This window comes from Orbicella franksi, chromosome 1 (assembly GCF_964199315.1).
Source record: "Orbicella franksi chromosome 1, jaOrbFran1.1, whole genome shotgun sequence".
In the NCBI taxonomy this organism is placed as follows: Eukaryota; Metazoa; Cnidaria; class Anthozoa; order Scleractinia; family Merulinidae; genus Orbicella; species Orbicella franksi.
In genome coordinates, this window is record NC_138145.1 from 12,679,891 (window position 1) to 12,697,989 (window position 18,099).

At 39.7% G+C, this 18,099-nt stretch overlaps 1 protein-coding gene across 3 annotated transcripts; it reads right to left on the reverse strand.

Moving 5' to 3' along the window:
• Positions 1 to 1,854: 1,854 nt before the first annotated feature.
• Positions 1,855 to 18,056, reverse strand: LOC145491141 (dual specificity protein kinase TTK-like). Of its 3 annotated transcripts, XR_014049775.1 has the most exons (16): positions 17,982 to 18,056; positions 16,239 to 16,565; positions 15,729 to 15,835; positions 14,820 to 15,023; positions 13,906 to 14,172; positions 12,806 to 13,683; positions 12,144 to 12,295; positions 11,413 to 11,665; positions 10,953 to 11,081; positions 9,971 to 10,147; positions 9,217 to 9,298; positions 8,827 to 8,921; positions 8,188 to 8,433; positions 7,658 to 7,748; positions 5,497 to 7,418; positions 1,855 to 5,322 (listed from the first exon to the last, which is right to left on the reverse strand). XR_014049775.1 is itself a non-coding variant. In XM_081470299.1 (15 exons), the coding sequence occupies exons 2-15, from the start codon at positions 16,469 to 16,471 to the stop codon at positions 7,387 to 7,389; spliced, it is 2,946 nt and encodes a 981-aa protein (XP_081326425.1). In that variant the 5' UTR covers positions 16,472 to 16,565; positions 17,982 to 18,056; the 3' UTR covers positions 1,855 to 7,386. The 3 variants fall into 3 exon arrangements, 2 of the variants coding, with proteins under 2 accessions (XP_081326425.1, XP_081326436.1); XM_081470299.1 differs by having other exon boundaries at positions 1,855 to 7,418; XM_081470310.1 differs by lacking the exon at positions 17,982 to 18,056 and having other exon boundaries at positions 1,855 to 7,418; positions 16,239 to 17,518.
• Between the last annotated feature and the right edge of the window lie 43 nt (positions 18,057 to 18,099).

The window sequence follows — 18,099 nt, forward strand, 5'->3', positions numbered from 1 at the left end:
AGGAAAGGTTTGATGGAATATTGCTGTTCATCAGTACTAACACGAAAATATAAATGTGGATCTTTGAAAACAAGTTTAAGAGTACGAATCTGAATATGAAGGTACCTGATTCGGGGCAGTTACTTCGTTCAAAAGAAGTTCGTCATTGTCAAGAATTTAGAAAACGTCTCTTTACACGTTAGCTGTTCTTAAAATCATCTCCTAGAAACGTTTTTCTTTGTTATGGTGTATTACTTCACCTCTACCGCCATCGAGCTGTGAAGGCTTCAAACTTCCTCCAATAAATTGAAAAATTAATCATACTTAGCCATGGTATGTCGTCTTATGTGCTACCTAAACACGAAGCGAATAATGTATATATGTACGGGATATCGAGTCCAGTTTTCTTGTATAAACGCTGGAAAAAAATCTGCCTTGTAGACCCGGGCTTATTGGAGTCGGCGTATATCGGGGCTGTCGTTTTTCATCATTTTTTGTGGACTAATTTTCCTGCCGTCACTGAATTAAAGAAATTTTACTTGAAGACCAACAAACAAGGCAAAAATGTCACGGAATTCGTCTATACTCTAATTAGAGGAATATTCAGTGGTACTCAGTCGAGTGTAAAGTGCCAAAGGTCAACTTTCGGCTTTGTCTCACCCCCCTATACAGATTGGTACTTTTAGCCCATCTTAAAGATCTTGGAATAACTAGCAGACGTTTTGATCTTTGGGAATTAGGTACTAAGGGTTCGGGTTATGAAAACAAAACAAAAAACGCCGCACCTGTAAAACACGCCCGTTGCGTTGATTTCAATCTCAACCTGGTTAACGGCGCGGCGTTTTATTTGAATCCAGCTAGCCATTATTTGAACCCACGGCTCAGCTAAAATGGCGGCAATACGATAATCGTCAACCTTTTATTGATTTATGTACAAGAACATGAGTTTCTCAGAATATATGGAATAAACTAGCAGCAGAGTCTCAAAATTTTCTAAAAAATAATGGCAGCTTTGAACTATCAAACGTTTAAGAAAAGCCTTTTGGGAGTAATATCACAGTTTTAAACATTCTCTCTTTAATTAAATGAATGCACAACAAATTGTTCTTGGAATGAATCCCGTAGTCCTCGCATTCTTTGTTAAACTGTTTCTCTTCAAAGACGTCTATAATCTTCAGAAATGCTATGTTGATTCTTGCCATCAATCTTTATTTCCTGGAGTTCTGTAGGCAAGGCTGTCGAAGTCCCACATTGTGATGGAAGCTTGAAAATTAACGAGCACAAGTTATTCAAGACAAGTTAATTAAAAATAATAATAAAATAAGGGCGTCGAGTAGGAGCAAAACTGAGTTTTCATCTTAGTCTATTTGCCCGAAAGATGGTTTTCGGCAACCGAATAAGGAATTTGTAGGTAAAAAAATACCCTCACTAGAAATTTCAATGGCTTCAAAGTAGCTATAGGTAAGAACTTTTGCAAAAACGAAAACATGTAAGATGGAACAAATTTTTATAGCACGAAAATGTCGAGCTTTGTCATTTTGAAAATAGATTCAACTGTCGACTTATATTCAGAGTTTTCAGCCTGTCTATGCATCTACTCTCAATTCTTTATAAGGCGTTGCAGCGAAAACGTATTCGAGTAACTCTAACCAAAGTTCACTCAATGCGACTTCGACTGAAATCTTGAGCATGCGTACTGCTCCAACGCACGTTAAATGACGAGAGCAATAAACGTACAGAAAATAAGGAGTTGCTTGTTGAAGCTTTTAATTAATCTTGCTTTCTACGAGTGAAACTTATTTTTTTTGCGAGGAAACAAGTGATCATGGACTTAAGCCTATCGTGGTAAATTAAGATTACTGAACAACACTCGATTTGTTTTTGGCTTTTTGTTGAAATGCCTACGTATTCATATATTACACGCGCGATTAAACTGAGGCCTGAGAGAAAATATGAGCTCAGCTCGAAAACAACTGTTCAAAGTCACCTTACAAAGGTAGAATTACCTTCCAGTCTTTCTCCTCATTTTCCTCAGGAATTGGCTTCCTGTCCCAAGAAAAATCCATATTGTGTCTTTTGCCATTTACTGGCGTAAAAAGTCTCCGATATCCCCGCGTTACCGCAATGATGGCCACAACCACGAAAACGGCGAGTAAGCCAGTAGTCTCCAAAGTTTCCTTCAAGTTAATCTCAAAGTTAATTGCGAGAGAGCACATTTTTGTTAAAACTGAATGCTTTTACGCGATAGCCAACACCAGTCAGTATACGGCTTTGTAAGATCGTTTTGCGGGTCGTCGCGTCCAAAATCGTCCCTTAGTTCAAAATTAACATTCTGACAAAGAGTAACTGCTTATTTGACCTTAAATATGCCGTAATGTGATTGGCTGATTTGGGAGACATCTGCAAGTTGGTTGTCTGGCCTGGGCATGAATCGGGAGCATAAACGGTGAAACACAAGACCACAAGACCACTATGAGCAGGGTATATCCCATTAATTAAAGAAAGGGAGCAAGAGCTACGTAAAAAGTTAAATACCACTCATTAAACAGCTAACATCACGCTAAATTTCCTTCTTTTCGCTCTTTTTCAATATCATTCTTCGCGCCTCCAACTCTAACTCATCGTGGTCATCCCACGCATGCCAAAGGCTATATTTAGTCCTCCACGAGGTATTTTTAGCTGAATTGTGCCCAAAATAGACCTATTTTTGTGACAGCCCTTAGTCAGCTCTTTTGTTTTATTTCTAGCCATCATTAATTTCAACTCTGGCTTTTATTGGCTTAAAAAATACTAACAGCTTAGTTCTCTTGTAATTGTAATTTTCAATGTTGAAAAAATAGGGAAGGGTTATATTTACAAGCCTATTTAAAATCACCTTTAGGTGGACTTGGCAAGTGCGTTCAGTTGTTCTGCATTGGACAATGTCTCCTTTTCTGAATAAAATCAAGATGTCTGATCTAAAATGGTCCCGATGTGCCGTGGTTATGAAAAACAACAATCAGAGACCGGAATCGATTTAAAACCACCACGGAATATACTCTAGTAAACAGTCGAATATATACTTATGCGGAACAACACCAATGTCACACGGACCATGAAAATTTATGCACATCCGATTCACTCTGGTTTTCATTTCCTATTTTATTAATCATCAGAAATGATCAGCCAATACAAACGGTAGGTGTAGAAATAAGATTTTTTAAAACTACGTGGGCGTTATTTGTGAAAATTGACTATTGTCTTCGGTTACAGGACGAAACGTTACGAGTGATCACGTAAAAACTTGAAAATACTACAGTACTACATAGGAGTCTAGAAAATTAAAAGCGCTTGTAACAGTGAAGGTACAAAATAAAAAACGAAAAACAAACTCAAACGAACCGAACGACCGAACACCACCGCATTTCCTACTGATCACTATCACCTCTTTTCTTCTATCAATTTAATGAGTGCTTACCAGAGTTATCTTACAAAGCATTTCATCATTTGCACAAAGATGTTAGTGCGAAAACTATCTGATCCCATATTAATTTCTATCACATCGAAAGAGGGGTGTCATGGTTAAAAACGTTGGCCAAAATTCTAAGCAGGCAATTATGGATTTTGCCGTTCGTATTTGTAGTGTTGTGAAGTACAAACTAGCCGCATTCACAGTGAACAGTTCAACTGTAACGTCAATGACTGTCCGCTTGAAGACAGAACACGTTTTCATGCAATTTACCAAATTCGCTTTACAGGCAAAACAAAATGACTCATCGCAGTTATGATCTGTCAGCTGCGTCATTCTCCAGACGTGACTAAGCGATATGAAGAAAAATTACCAATTCAAATTTTTTTAAAACTACAGGACACCGAACAATCAGAAGGCTTTCACATAAGCAATATTTCATCCATGTTACAAACGTTTATAAGTTATAAGTTTTGAATTACATGCAGTAGTGTGATAGGTAAAACGAACAGGCAATTATCGGTGGTACAGAGTCTGGGTCGTACGATAGTTATATTGACCTATCGTTTATAATGAAATATAAACACTAGGTTAAAATGTATACAAAATCTTAAAAATTATTCCGCGGTTCTGTCCAGCTTACATTGGAAGGACTCGACAAAGCCGTAGTAGGATTACTTGCCGTTTAACTCGATAGAAACATGGAGATGTTGCTATCTACTTTATAAATTAACGAGACTCCATTAACTCCGATTGAGCTCCTATTCGGCGGGCACCCTTGCCCGAGTTTTATTCAAACACCAATGCAAAATGACCGGTGATTGTATATAGCGTCTTCAAATTTCTCCGGCGTAGGGTGGACAGGGCTTTGTGTATTTGGGTAGTTTCTACTGGACGCCAGAGGAATTTACAATGTAGCGCTGAATTATGTCCTTGAAAGAGTTTATTGAAGAGTGACAAGTCCGGCATACAGTTTAAAAGAGCAGGGGCTTAATTCCGAATACCTTACAGTCTGGAAGTTTATTCTATAGCCCTACACCTTTGGGCATTTTTAAGTTAAAAATCAAGAACAATTTTGCTTTCTAAGGTGAAGCGCGCACGATCGTGTAACATCAGCAAATAGACAACAATTGGAGTGTTCAGTAAAGTTAGTTAGAAAGGCAGTCACTCAATGCCAGCCTTGTTTCTAAGGTTACCTTTGTGTGATGAGTGAGCAAGTATGAAAATTTCACGCATGACGAGGGAACGCGTAGAGTCAATAGGGACCTTAAGATACGAGGACGGGAAGGCCAGGACGGGAACGGCAGTGGACGCGGGAAACTTTCGCGGGTCCCGTCGTGTCGCCAAAAACAAAATGCTTAAGATGTGTATTTTTGCAAAGGACGGCGACGTCAATAATTCAAACATCCTTTAGACAATAAAAAAGATGGTAGAAATCTTATCCTATTAAGCTTAAACGATAGTGAACAGCGATGCTGAATTTATTTTTCTTTATAAGCGAAGCAAACATCTGTCAATATTTTAATAGAGAAACCTGAATTTCCGTATGAGAAAATTAAACGAACAATCTGATCGACCTGCTTCAGATGGCTTTTTACCACTGGAGCGTTTGAGAATTCTGTCGCCGAAGAATCCTGACTTTTGGTGAACATTTCAATTTCCATCTGTAATTGTAACAAGCATTATGAAAATAAAACAAACGTTGCATCAAGTTCCGGGTAGTATAAAAAAACAACAACTAAATATCAGTTTGAAAATGTGTATTCTATTTGCTCGACAGACGCTCCATGGCATTCATTCTTACAACATTTTATCGACTGTACTTACACTGATGTATTCTCAATGCATACAGTTTGTACCGAGCTTGCACACTCGTGACAGCGACTGAACAGTGACTGAAACACAAACGAACAGACGAGGAATATTTTTATTCACATTTTGGCATGTCAGCGTGGTATTCTACACTACAATCACCAAAAATGCGAACCTTATAAACATTCCTATCGATGTAACTAAAAATAAAGTCGATAAGAACATTTATCGGGGCAAAACAAGCGCAAAATACTCACGTTTTCGGTGCGACGGCTAGTCGGGCGAAACGACGTCCTCGACGAGACGAGGACGGCAGAGATTAGTGGAGAGTTCTCGTGCGCATGCCCCGTTGAGTAAATTTACTTCCGGTAGCCGTCCAAGCCCTTCCCGTCCTGGTATCTTAAGGTGCCTAATGATTTCTGATGACTGGGTGACGAGTTAGTCGAAAGTTATATTCTGGCGACGACACGATAAGGAGAGGCTCGTGGATGTCAAGGAAAGCTTATGAACTATTTAGGTATTAGCGGGAGACAGACCATTCTAGGTCACTTTTTTCTTCGATTATTTACTGCGCCTTTCAATAACATGCGGACTCTAAACTTCAAAGCTCAACCAACAAATGCGTTTTTCGCTACCGTCAATCAAATGTTCGGCGGCTCCTCCCAGCTTCGAGCGCACGGTTATCAATTCGTTGAGCACAGTTCAGACAACGAAACAGTGCTCGGCAGTAGTCGAAAGCTGGGAGCCGCCGCCTAACATTTGATTTTACGAACAATTGTTACATGCAAATGCTGTAGCTTATTTATTGTACCCTTTCCTCGGCTTCATTAATATATGAGAAATACGTACGCTCCCGATATTTTTTGGCCACACATGAAGGGCGTTTTCTCTGTATCTGGGAGTAGCACAGGTTCCACTATTAGAACCAATAGTTGTAATTTGTGCAGATACAGATTTTGTTGTAAGGATACATTTAATTCTGCATCAGATGACTGATTGACGCATCCTCAATAACATTTTTACATTGAATGTCTCGTGTTGGAGTAGTCAGAATTGGGTAGTGTATGGATAGCATTTATTTGAAGGGACAAGATGCTATATCAACTGAATGAATAAAAGGGAGACGATCGCTATACTATTTGGTAAGAGTTGCAGAATTTCACAGTTTTTACCAATCTATAGACAAGTGACATTTGTTACACTCTTCTTGAAATTCGCTAGCTTCTCATTTGCGAATTGACAGTTCAGCATAAATTGCACAGTAGCTCCGTTCGGAAGTAGTTTGACGACAATTTGAGTGAAAAAAAGTATAAATAAATATAATAAAACAACAAAAAAAAGACATTTTTTTTTTTTTTTTTTTTTTTTTACAGTCGAGTGATCTATGATTTGTAGTAGCCCAACAGGATTCCATGGGTGAGCGGGTGAGTGCTAATTTCTGGTTATGCACTCATTATAGGCTAAATCTGGAGAAAATGATAGTACTTTAAAATGACAATACGTCTTCAGTATAATCATGGATGCTAATAATAAGTTTTGGCAAATATATTTTTACATCTAGCTACATACAGATACATGGAGATTACAAGCCCCCTTACAACCGTTTTTGTCCTACTTTTCATTTCACAGGACTAATTCACATAATAGGGATGAAACTTTGTGTCATTATAAACCAGCTTCTTCTCAGGATGGTTATCCTTTCAAAAAGTATGGAACACTAGAGATTACTCTGTATTTTGTATTTTATCTTCTGAAGGTTTTTTTTCTCTGTTCTTCTTTTCGCAGCTTCCATGCTTCCGTTTAAAGAGAGCGACAAGGACACCACAGATGTATTTAATTCTCGAGACGAGATTTGAGCGACGTGATCTGCAAAAGCAACCAATCAGGAACAAAACCGAAACCAACCAATGACTTTAGTTGGCTTACACGTATTTTCTCGCGCTTCGCATTCGTTGCATGCTATGCTTTCGCTTCAAGATTTGATTGGTACGCATTTTCTATGATGAGCCGGTTTGGAAAACGCCCTAATGTAAAGAATACATCAGTGACACTAGCTAGATGGACAAAAGAAATAAAGAAACAAAGAGGCTTCCTTGCTGGAGAGACGACTTCATGGGACACAAGATCCCTTTACAAGTAGGGCCTGTTCATTTCCCATATGTTGTGTTCCAGGTTTGTTCTGCAAAAACAACAACAACAAAAAAGAAACGTCAAATTTCCAGCTCCAATACACATAATCCATTCCCGAACAGATTGACAGACCTTTTGTTTAATGTTAGTAGTGAGAACTTGACGGCCAGTGTATTTGCTTGGCGACAAGTCGTTGATCGGTGAAGTAGCTTACAGTGATGCGCGTGCCTCTTAAATTTTCGAAGTGAAAGCTTGATGACAAATGTGTAGTGAGAAAATCAAACTTACCAAATGTGGACTCGGATGTATCGTGAGGATGTGCGTTCTTGTATTTCTCTACAAGCTCATGCTTCAATAACCCGTTAAGATCCGCGTTTTCCTACACGATGGTATAGTAAAAGTGAAAGTCGTAAAACCAAAAAAAGTAAGTTAGTATCACACTAAGATACCCTGCATTATCGGTCTTCTGTTCCATAAATAATTGGTAACTGTCTAAATAAAATTATGCATTGAATTCCTTTTATATTCTCCAACTTAAGATAATTTTCCTTTCTTGCTATACCCTGATTTGACTGAAAAACGCCATAATATTTCAGGAAGTTCATCGACACGCTCTTGAATTTCAACGACGACTAACATTTTTTCAACAATATAGGAAGGGCGGGAAATAACGATCTTATTTTGGCTTCTGTTCTAATTAGCCATTATGGTTGTTGTTGTAGAATGCCATATGAGAACTGTAGATACGGAAATTCGTTAAAGACGCTTTTTCCTTCAATCCACGTAGTTCAAACATTTATTTTAGTTGTTTCACATACCTTGTTCGGTTCGTTAGCAGTCCCTTTCATATACTTGGCATTTCCTGACGCGTGAGGAGGTTTTAACGCCTTCTGTGCCTGATTTAACGCTTGCAAGTCAATTCCCACCAAAGGCTGGCGGACCACAGGTGCTGGAGGAACTTGGTGAGGTGGCATTGCATGCTGGGAAGGTACAGTGCCAAAGGGTCTGGGTATAGCAGATGAGATGCTGACCTTGTTACCACTAAGAAGCTGTTTATAGAAACTCTGACGAAGAATGAAAAGCATGGAGGTCACAGTGAATAATGACTTCCGCGGTACGATGTCAATACCAGTGAGTTTGGGGGAACTGAAATGTTTGGATGAATCTGAACCATGTAGCGAAGATTGACGTAGGGACTTCAAGACTGTGGTCTAAAAAAATTACGAGGAGCCGAAAGGTTCCTAAGCATGAAATCCTGGGTGCCCAACACGTAAGAGTGAGTTTTTCCAGTCGCCCAAAGGCGAAAGTTAGTCGCCTGCGGCACCCGGGCGCTTCTGGTCTGAAGTTGTCCTAGACTTACTAGAAAGTCAAAGATTGTTGCTGGCTATGTGGATGACAGGATACTAGACGTGTACATTCTCGTCTGTCTAAATTCGCGTAATTCACACAATTCTTACCTTACTCAGAGCACGCACGGAACGCGGCGAGTTAACATCAGCCTTAGCAAACTCCATCAAGACGTGGAACATTTTATCCTCATCCTCCAGGGGATCTTAGAACGAGGAAAACATGTAAATGAAAAGCTATGCAACAAGCTTTGCAAGGAAAGTGGTCTTGTTTATATGTACGTGCATGCAGAAAAGTGCATCCATGACCAATACACGCAAACTGAGTCATCGAACCGGCGTACTTTCTGACCAAAGAAAGACACGAGGTAGGACGAGTTCCGAAACTTGTATGTAATTTCACTGACTGACCTAACGTACGATAACTAGTACTTGTATTAAATTTAACCAGCGACTGCGGAGGTGAAAGCGAGGGGAGAAAGAACAAAAAAGACCGCTTACCGTGTGAGTGCGGATCAATGTAAGGATGAGCCAACAGATGTGGAATACTGTAACGTTCTTTTGGGGACCGGCGAAGACATCCCTGAAAAAGAGAATTTTAAAGTACATCAGTCTGTATCTGTCACAACATGATGACACGAATGCGTTTACAAAAGGAAATTGATGGGAAATGTCAAATTTGATAACGTTTCGAAGACCAGTAAAAGAGAGTACAGTAAGGGTTATATCAACAATGCGAGCAGGCGCACGCCGCTTACTGCCCGAGATGGTAGGGCGTGAAAGTGAAAGAGTGCTGTAGGTGGATTGCATCAAATTCTGAGGGACTGAAATGAAAACGGCTTGGAGGCCTTTTTCAATGGTAGTAAAAACGCGAAAAAAGCTGAAAAGAAATCCTCTTTTTATGACCACCAACATGGCGACTACGATGTCACATGGAAACAAACAATCGGCGCGGACCATTCTGAGTGAAAGGCCAAGTGCACAATTATACTTGTTTAGCTACTTCCTGATTAGTTCATGCCAAGTCGACTTATCAAAAAGTAGCCATATTTTAACCTTACTTCTCTGCAAAAGATGCTCTCCGCTATTTCTCTAGTCCCCTCTCTTTTCAGTCCCTTCTCGTTCTTTCAATTTGAATCTGAACGTTGATAGTCACCCAAATCAAATTCATTTTCAGAAGGAAAGTTTGAGGCAAAAAGCCATTCGACGTTGACCTATCAGTGTCAAATACACATATCCACGTAACGAAACTAACCTTCATGACATCAAGCAGGCGCTTGTCTTTGATATCTGGAAACTCAATCACGTGTGAAGGATCCATAATACATTGCAACTTGACAACGTGATTGGTGATGTGTTGGAAAGGCGTCTTGCCATAAACCATCATATACAGGATACAGCCTAGGGACCACACATCGCTGGCTCGCCCGATCTTGAGGGGGAAACAGAAAGAGTTAACACAAGTCAATAAGGCCAAGGTTATGTACAAGGGTGTGATCTACGAGTGGGGAACGATAATTGTATTCAGGGAGTGCGGTGGGTTTGACCAATTACCCCCAAAAATTACTGCACAGCAAAAAGAAAGAAAGAAAAAAAAAACTGATGGAAAAAGAAAAAAAAATCGTGCAAGGGGAGCCATGAGAAAAAATAATCGAGCAAGTGCTTTCTACTTATCCCGTGAACAGGCTCCGGCTGCGAGGACCAAAAAGGAACTGGCTGAGAGTGAAGTGGCCGAGGGGAGAACGGTTTTTTTCCCGCTTTCTCTTCACCCCATCCTCGACTAGAGAGCCTGTTCACAGGCTACTTTCTACTATATTCAGGTCCTGTTTTTTGATGTTAAGCTATATTGTCCACCGAAAAAAATCATACACGACCAAAAGGTGAGAAAAACATTTAATGTTCCAGAAAATTGCCCAACTCCGCCCCCCCTCCAAAAAAATAATGGCCCATCCCTTATAGAAGCTGAACTGGTACAGTCTTAATGTCGGCGCCGATTCGGATGATACATTTGAACACCGTCACATGCGACTTTTGTAGCCCCAGGCAGCTTCATATCGTATACAACTTTCATCATATGACCTCGTCTGAAGCTACAATTGGCTGTCGTTGGAATTAAAACTTCTTTCGAAACCTTCCAACATTTTTGGTGTCGTAGCCTTGTAACATGCGACAAAGTTGCACGTCTAATTGAACATACTATTACTATTAAACAGACTGCATACATGTATAGTCCGTACCTTCATTCTTGGTTTTGCATTTCCAGCTTTGTCGAACCGAGGAGCGTGAGATATATCTTGAAATGCTTCTGGAGACATAAAGTTTAACGTGCCAACTTGTGTGTTAAGCTCTATGCTTGTCTTGTCTCCCTATAAGAAGCAAGAAAAATCAGCCTTGCACAAGAATTACGTTCAAAACTTCGAGGATAAAATACCCAAGTTTTGAATCAATGTGAACTATTTTAAGCAACAAGAGCGCGCGAAAATGAATCAGAATTTGGTCTTTCTCCTCCGTACTGCTTCGTTCGTTTTACAAAATCCGCTGTGGGACACGAGTGCAGGCGCAAAATTAAAAGAATAACCCTGCGCCTACACTGCCACTCACATCGCTCAGCGTATTCTCCCAACCCCCAAAGTACCTTTGCGCCGATTAAGGCCTCTGCGAAGGGGGGAGGAATTTGGTGGTATCCGTTCTACTTACTTGTAAAGCATTAGCGATCCCGAAATCGATAAGTTTCAGGCGTCCTTCCACCAAAAGGAAGTTGGCGGGCTTTAGGTCACTGTGAATAATTCGCGCCTCATGAATCACGTGCACAGCCTCCAGCATCTGCCGCCAAAACACCTGAAGTTCGTTTTCAGTTATTTTCGTGCGATTTTTCCTCAAGAAACCAGCTAGGTCTATACTTCCGCATTCCATCACCAAAATCAGGTGGCTCTTCTCTTGGCTAAGTTCCCTGTAAGAAAGCAGTGAAATTTTTATCGTTGAAAAAAGGTTTAGATTACTAGCTGCGCTGTTATACAACCTGGTGGTGGAATTTCTTCTGATATTCTACATTGAGAGACTGACTCTTAGAAGAAGGCGATGCGCATTTGGAAAGCCGAAAGGGAAAAAGCGAGTCAAAGTACATATAATTAATTGAAAAAAAAGAAAAAGAAAACACGAAAACTACCAAGTACATTTCGCTGAAAAAAGGAAGAATCTGGCGCAGAAAATTGTACAGGAAGTGCACTTGTAGCAGGGTGAAGGAAAGAAGCAAAATGTTGAGAGAAAGCACGTGAAGTGTAATACACGAGTTCAAACACCTCCTGCAGATCTGACTTTCTTCAGAAAAGTAGGCCTAATGGGACAAAGCCAACAAAACTACACATCCTATACAGTCTAAGAATTGGAAGATGTAAAGCTGAGGAATTCCAGACCGTGCGTGCACTCACCAGTCATACAGCTTGACGATGTTATCATTTCCCTGCAGTCGCTCCAGCAATTGAACTTCGTTTATATAACTCTGAACTATGAAGTCGTCAGCTTCTTCTAAATTCACGTACTTTATTGCACATATTCTTTTGCCATCGAATGCTTGGAACACCTGTAAGTGTAATAGAACACATATAGACACGAGATTCGCACTAGCTCACATTTACTGTGATTTTACCCTTTTAATCTCTTTGTTTAATACCCTTCGGGTCTGTTTTAAATGATTTGCTATGTTGTTTTTACTCTTTCTTTGCAATGAACCTCCTTGATTCGCATTCGCATCGTTCTTATTCGGCCATTTTTCCTATTTCCCGATAACTTCTTGAACCTTTCTTGATTTCTCTTAAAGATTCGAGCTTTGGGGAGTGTATAAAAAAGTAAATGTATACAAAAAAATTAGGAAAACAGAGAGACTGGTTATAGATTAGTTTTACGTTGCCACCATCGTCGTGCAAAGTACATGTAGAATCGAGATATTTTAATGACTGCAGCAACGAGAACCTGTCGGGGAATCTTAAACCACATTTATTGGTGCACGTACTTGTAGGTGTACTCTAAACGAAACGACATTTCCAGCACCTTACATGTTAGTGTAAAACAAATCACTCTTTTGAAAACTAACCTTGCTGGACCCTCCCTTGCCAATAGTTCCCAACTTCTGGTACGATTTGCCCTTCACTACAATAGTGTCCTGGGGAGCCTGGGCGACCACGACCGCAGGCCTGGCAAACTGCATATCTGAGGGGTATCCTGGGACGTGACCAACACTATGGAATTGAACTGGAATCGTTGATGGTTGGCTTCCGTGACTGACTTGAGGAGTATTCTGTTGAGAAAAAGAGCCATATCCAGAAACAACTGGTGTGATCGAACTTGACGTTTGTCGCTGAATTGTACATGATCCGTTGATGCTGTTGGAGGGCGTAACCACTTGCGTTGTTGGTACTTGTTGGGGCGTTTGCTGTCGGCTTAAATTAACAGCATCCGCCTGCTGTCTGCTCAAGTTATTTAGCGTTGCTGAATGAGCGTTTGTAGCAAATGAGTGCGACCCTTCTTGTGTACCGCTATTCTGCTGCTGGTTACAGACTTGGCCTTCTGTCGTCTTTGAAGTGAAGACACTCTGTGATTCAACAGCTGCGTTCCCTGTATCCCTTTCCAGACTGTGACTGCAGGCTTCCTTTACGGGCTCACGAGTATGAAGTCTTTGGTCGATCTCACGGTCTGTTTCCGAGTTTGACGAAGCAGTACGTACACTGCTACCTTCCAAGTGGTGTTCCTGGCTGCCGGACACCACTGCTGGCTCAAAACTTTGGCGAGACTCATCCACGGTGTATTCCAGTTCAGTAATTCCATCCAACTCATCACCAGGTTCTCTCACTGCTGGAAGCGGCATCTTGACTCTCATTGGAAGACCAAAAGTTATTCCTGCCCCTCCCGGGCCACGCCTTGTCTTGTTGCGCCGAACTGACAGATTCATACAGGCTGCAAGACTGTCTTTACCTAGTGTACAAGTATAGGAAAACTTGACATGAACAAAATAGCTTGGTCAAATTTGTTGGGATCTTGACTAAACATACTATGACTTTTCAACAGATATGAGTATCTGTACTATAGAGGTAGAAATTAGATGTCTTGAGTTTTAATTACTCTGGGACCGAGTGAACTGCCTGTAAATATATAGAGGTGACATTGGAGGTGTCCACAAGGATAGGTTGGACTAACCTGATCTGAAGTCTGGTGTAGATTTTACTGATGGTTTCTGAGTGGACATGCTGCCCCTCTGCCAGTGATTGCCAGTGGATGCCTGGAGGGGAATGGTGTCTGCCTCGTCACTGCTGCTGCTGCTGTTACTCCGTCTACAACTTAGCTGCTTCTTACCACAACTCTCAAGGACACTGGGAAGCTTGAATGATATCACAGCACTTGTGTTGTCAGAAAATCTTGATGAGCCAGTTAATAGTGCGCTATTACCTGTTGAGCTGTCATCACCTTTATTGGGTGCAGAACATGACATTGATCAATGTTTTAGAAAATACTTTCCAAGGGAAGAGGACAATTTACTCCAAATTTAACACATGGAGTATACCGTTAGGATCCTACTATATTACCCATTGCAGTTAGTACTGGTGCCACACTTTTCAATGTCAGTGTATCGTTCAAGTAGCATAACATACTGCAAAGTCTGGAATTACACCCCCCCTCCTCTCCACCTAAATAACACCCCTCTTATCGGCCAAATGTTGGAACAAGCACCCCTCCACCTCCACCATTTGTAATAATTGCAAAGATTGAATATAGTCTTGGTCATGTTTAATCACTGTACTCATCAGCATTTTTTTGCAATCATTGGTGTTTCTGTTCATTATGTCTTCGCAGTACAAGAAACCAGTTTCTTTGCTTTTAAATTCCATCTTAGTTCCTTCATGTGCAAAATTCCTTCTTTCAATATTTTCACTATTGCTGTGTTTTTAATGTGTCGCTTTCGTCGTCGTCATCATCATTGTCATCATCATCATCTCTTTTCACACCAATCTAAGCACTGATACACATAAGGCCTCTTCAAGGGACACTACATTTACTGTACCATAATATATAAACTGAAGTCACCACTTAAGTGTACAAGTATGTACCTTTACCTGTACTCAAAGGTGACAAATCCACTGATGACTCACTACTCTTTTGTTGCACTCTGTATGCAAAACCAGTCAGCTCCTCACAGTCATCAAGTAACACTTTCTTTCCTGCCACAAAGTTATCATAAGCTTTTATCAGCAACTCTTTGGGCTGTGCCCCAACGTCCTTTCCTTTACGTAGCAGGCCTCGACATTTGCTTTTGTTGCCTGCAACAAAAAAAGAGAAGGTTTGATCTGTTGTGTGAAGTATGTTGTATATACAGGTATATAGGTTATGCAACTTCTTTCTATGTGCTTTGTAACCATAAACTAAGGTGGATTAGGTCAAAACATGCAAAATAAAAAAAAACACCCCTCATTCAGGTTAACCCTTATATAGGTTACATGACTTATTTCTACATGCATTGTAATCATAAACTATAGCTGTAAGGTGGATTAGGTCAGAAAATTTAATTAAAAAAAAAAAACACCCCTCATTCAGGTTAACCCTTATATAGGTTACATGACTTATTTCTACATGCATTGTAATCATAAACTATAGCTGTAAGGTGGATTAGGTCAGAAAATTTAATTAAAAAAAAAAAACACCCCTCATTCAGGTTAACCCTTATATAGGTTACATGACTTATTTCTACATGCATTGTAATCATAAACTATAGCTGTAAGGTGGATTAGGTCAGAAAATTTAATTAAAAAAAAAAAACACCCCTCATTCAGGTTAACCCTTATATAGGTTACATGACTTATTTCTACATGCATTGTAATCATAAACTATAGCTGTAAGGTGGATTAGGTCAGAAAATTTAATTAAAAAAAAAAAAAACACCCCTCATTCAGGATTCAGTTTTCATGTGCAAATAACTAATATGGATATATGAATATATAATATGAAAGGAAGAATTGGATTCAAACCTGTTGAAAGCTCAAACTGAGCCCAAGCAACAAAAACAATAGCAAAGTGTTTGGCATTGCTTCTTGCCAACTGGAATGTACTCCTTGCATCATCCTCAGATACTCTCCTGTAACAAACAGTTACAACAAAATCATTATCACAAAGTTTACTTTTCTTATAATGTGCTGGTTTTGCACAAATTTATAAGAGTTTTTACACCCTACCAAACGTTGCATCAGTAAATGACCATCAGGTCGATCTTTTGACAGAGTTACAAACTGGAGTTTGAGCATGCACAGTGAGCAATTTGTTAAGGCACTGTCAGTAACAGTAAACTTGCTCCTGAGCATTGTTGCTACATGTATATGTTAACACTAGAGTGTTTTTGAGAATGCTTCTTCTTCTTCTTATGCTATTTCTGTTATGTAATTATACAGTGTACATTAATAACTCAACTTAAATGCATGCACTTGAGCATGGCGACTGGACTGTTCACAAATAATAATTACAGGTCTTGAGGAGACACTAACGTTTGAAGTTTTGCAAAATCCACAAGGAGTTGAGCATAGGAAAAATTCTTCTTATTTTCCTCAGCTGGAATCTGACTCACAGCTCTTTCATAGAGATATAGTAGATGACGACAGCTCTCATCAGTAAGACCAGCAGCTGTCTTCGATCGCTGCAGGGCCAAAAATTCCAGCCATTCTTCAGGTCTGTTGCCATTACTTTGAATTTTCTGTATTGCTGTGGTCTCAGGATCCATTTTTATTATTTTCTATTGACTAACAGCAAAATGCTCAGCAACTAAACTTCAAATTTTGTCAGCATAGGTACCAGTAACAAACCCTGTTAGGAAACTAGAAGAATAAAAAGGAGTTACTTCATAAGACAGAACAGTAACTATTGAATGCTACTTGTTGAATGGCATGAATCCATGTAACTGCAATCCCTGTACCTAAACATTATCGTTTGCATACAATTTTGCGAGTCTTGTTCTGTTTGTAAATGATGTTCCTGTGTGAAGGATTTAAAATGAAAGACATTGTATGCACAATGACATACATGTAATGGAGCAATAAGTAAACCTGTCCTTACTTGAACTTTTATTGTTGGGAGAAAAAGATTCAATACACAATTAAGCTAAGAGTCACATATTGTTCTTTCACACACCTTTACACTGAACTAATCCAGCTACACATTCTCAAGGTTTATTAAAACACAGTAAACTTTATAACTTTAGCCTATAGCTTATATTATTTATGTAAAATTATGAATTTGAGTCTGACATTGTGCCATATAAATATACCCCAGGATAAACATGACAAATATCAGCAGTCTGCCTTGTGGGCCATCCAGGTAGGAACGACCCTGAGAAAGAGAGCTTTCTAATCTGTGTGACTGTACAGTGAGATTGTCAAGACTGCCCTCACCAGCATCCATATATACCGTAACCCAGCGTGATCAAACAATAAGTCAACTACTATCAATTGCTATCAGCCAATCGATGACCAATTATCGATAATCACAAGCTTGATTCCTCAATTACCATTGATTATTATTGACTATCATTTGTTGTCAAGCAGATTGTTTTTGATCAAATCTCGATCAATAATCTACCCGCATGGGTAATTCAGTTTGGGTTGCGGTCACGTATGTTCCTGGTGACTTTTGCACAAACAGCCTAGGGAAATATGTGTCAAGTTATTTTGACTATCAACCAGGTGGTAATTAAAGGGTACCATCGATGGCAATCGATGACAACCGATGAAAATCGACGAGAATCAATAACAATTGATGATAATCGATTGCAATCGATAATAATTAAACGCAAATGTTTGGTTCACCGATTGGCCATCGATTTCCGATATCAATCGATTAATTGTTATCGATTGTCATCGATTGCTATCGATTGATCACGCCGGGATATATCAAGACACCTTAAACACAAGTTTACATGCATCAATTCTTGAAACGTTCTCTATAGCTTGTGATGTCCATTTTATATAGGTAGATGGAAAAAGCGTCCATAAAAATTTTAGAAGTCTTCAACAAGCTTCTACAGATGTAAACTCTTACGTCGATCAGTCAAATGGGCTTTTTAAATGAACGAATTACCAAATGAGCATACATGCAAATTAAGCTTCTATTCTGCCAGCAACAGTTCTTTGTTTAAGTTTCTTTGCGTAAATTGCGCAGTCCATATCAAGCAAGATATAACAACGTTTCATTGCGTAAAAAAATTCAACGGAATGGTAGAGTTTCGAGGTACTTACTACGGTCATGAAAGCTACCAAGCAACCCTACGCCATCTTGTTTCTTCTTTGATGTTGTTCATGGATTCACGTGAAGCCGTCTTCGAAAAAGCTGCCATTTGATTGGTTTAGCGAAGTA

Excerpts from the sequence above, each read along its gene's own strand:
- LOC145491141 (XM_081470299.1), bottom strand. The coding sequence starts at position 16,471 with ATGGATCCTGAGACCACAGCAATACAGAAAATTCAAAGTAATGGCAAC. Across the intron at positions 13,684-13,905 it reads TACACCAGACTTCAGATCAG|GTAAAGACAGTCTTGCAGCC; the intron begins GTTAGTCCAACC and ends CTTGTACACTAG. Across the intron at positions 7,419-7,657 it reads TACATCCGAGTCCACATTTG|AACAAACCTGGAACACAACA; the intron begins GTAAGTTTGATT and ends TTGTTTTTGCAG.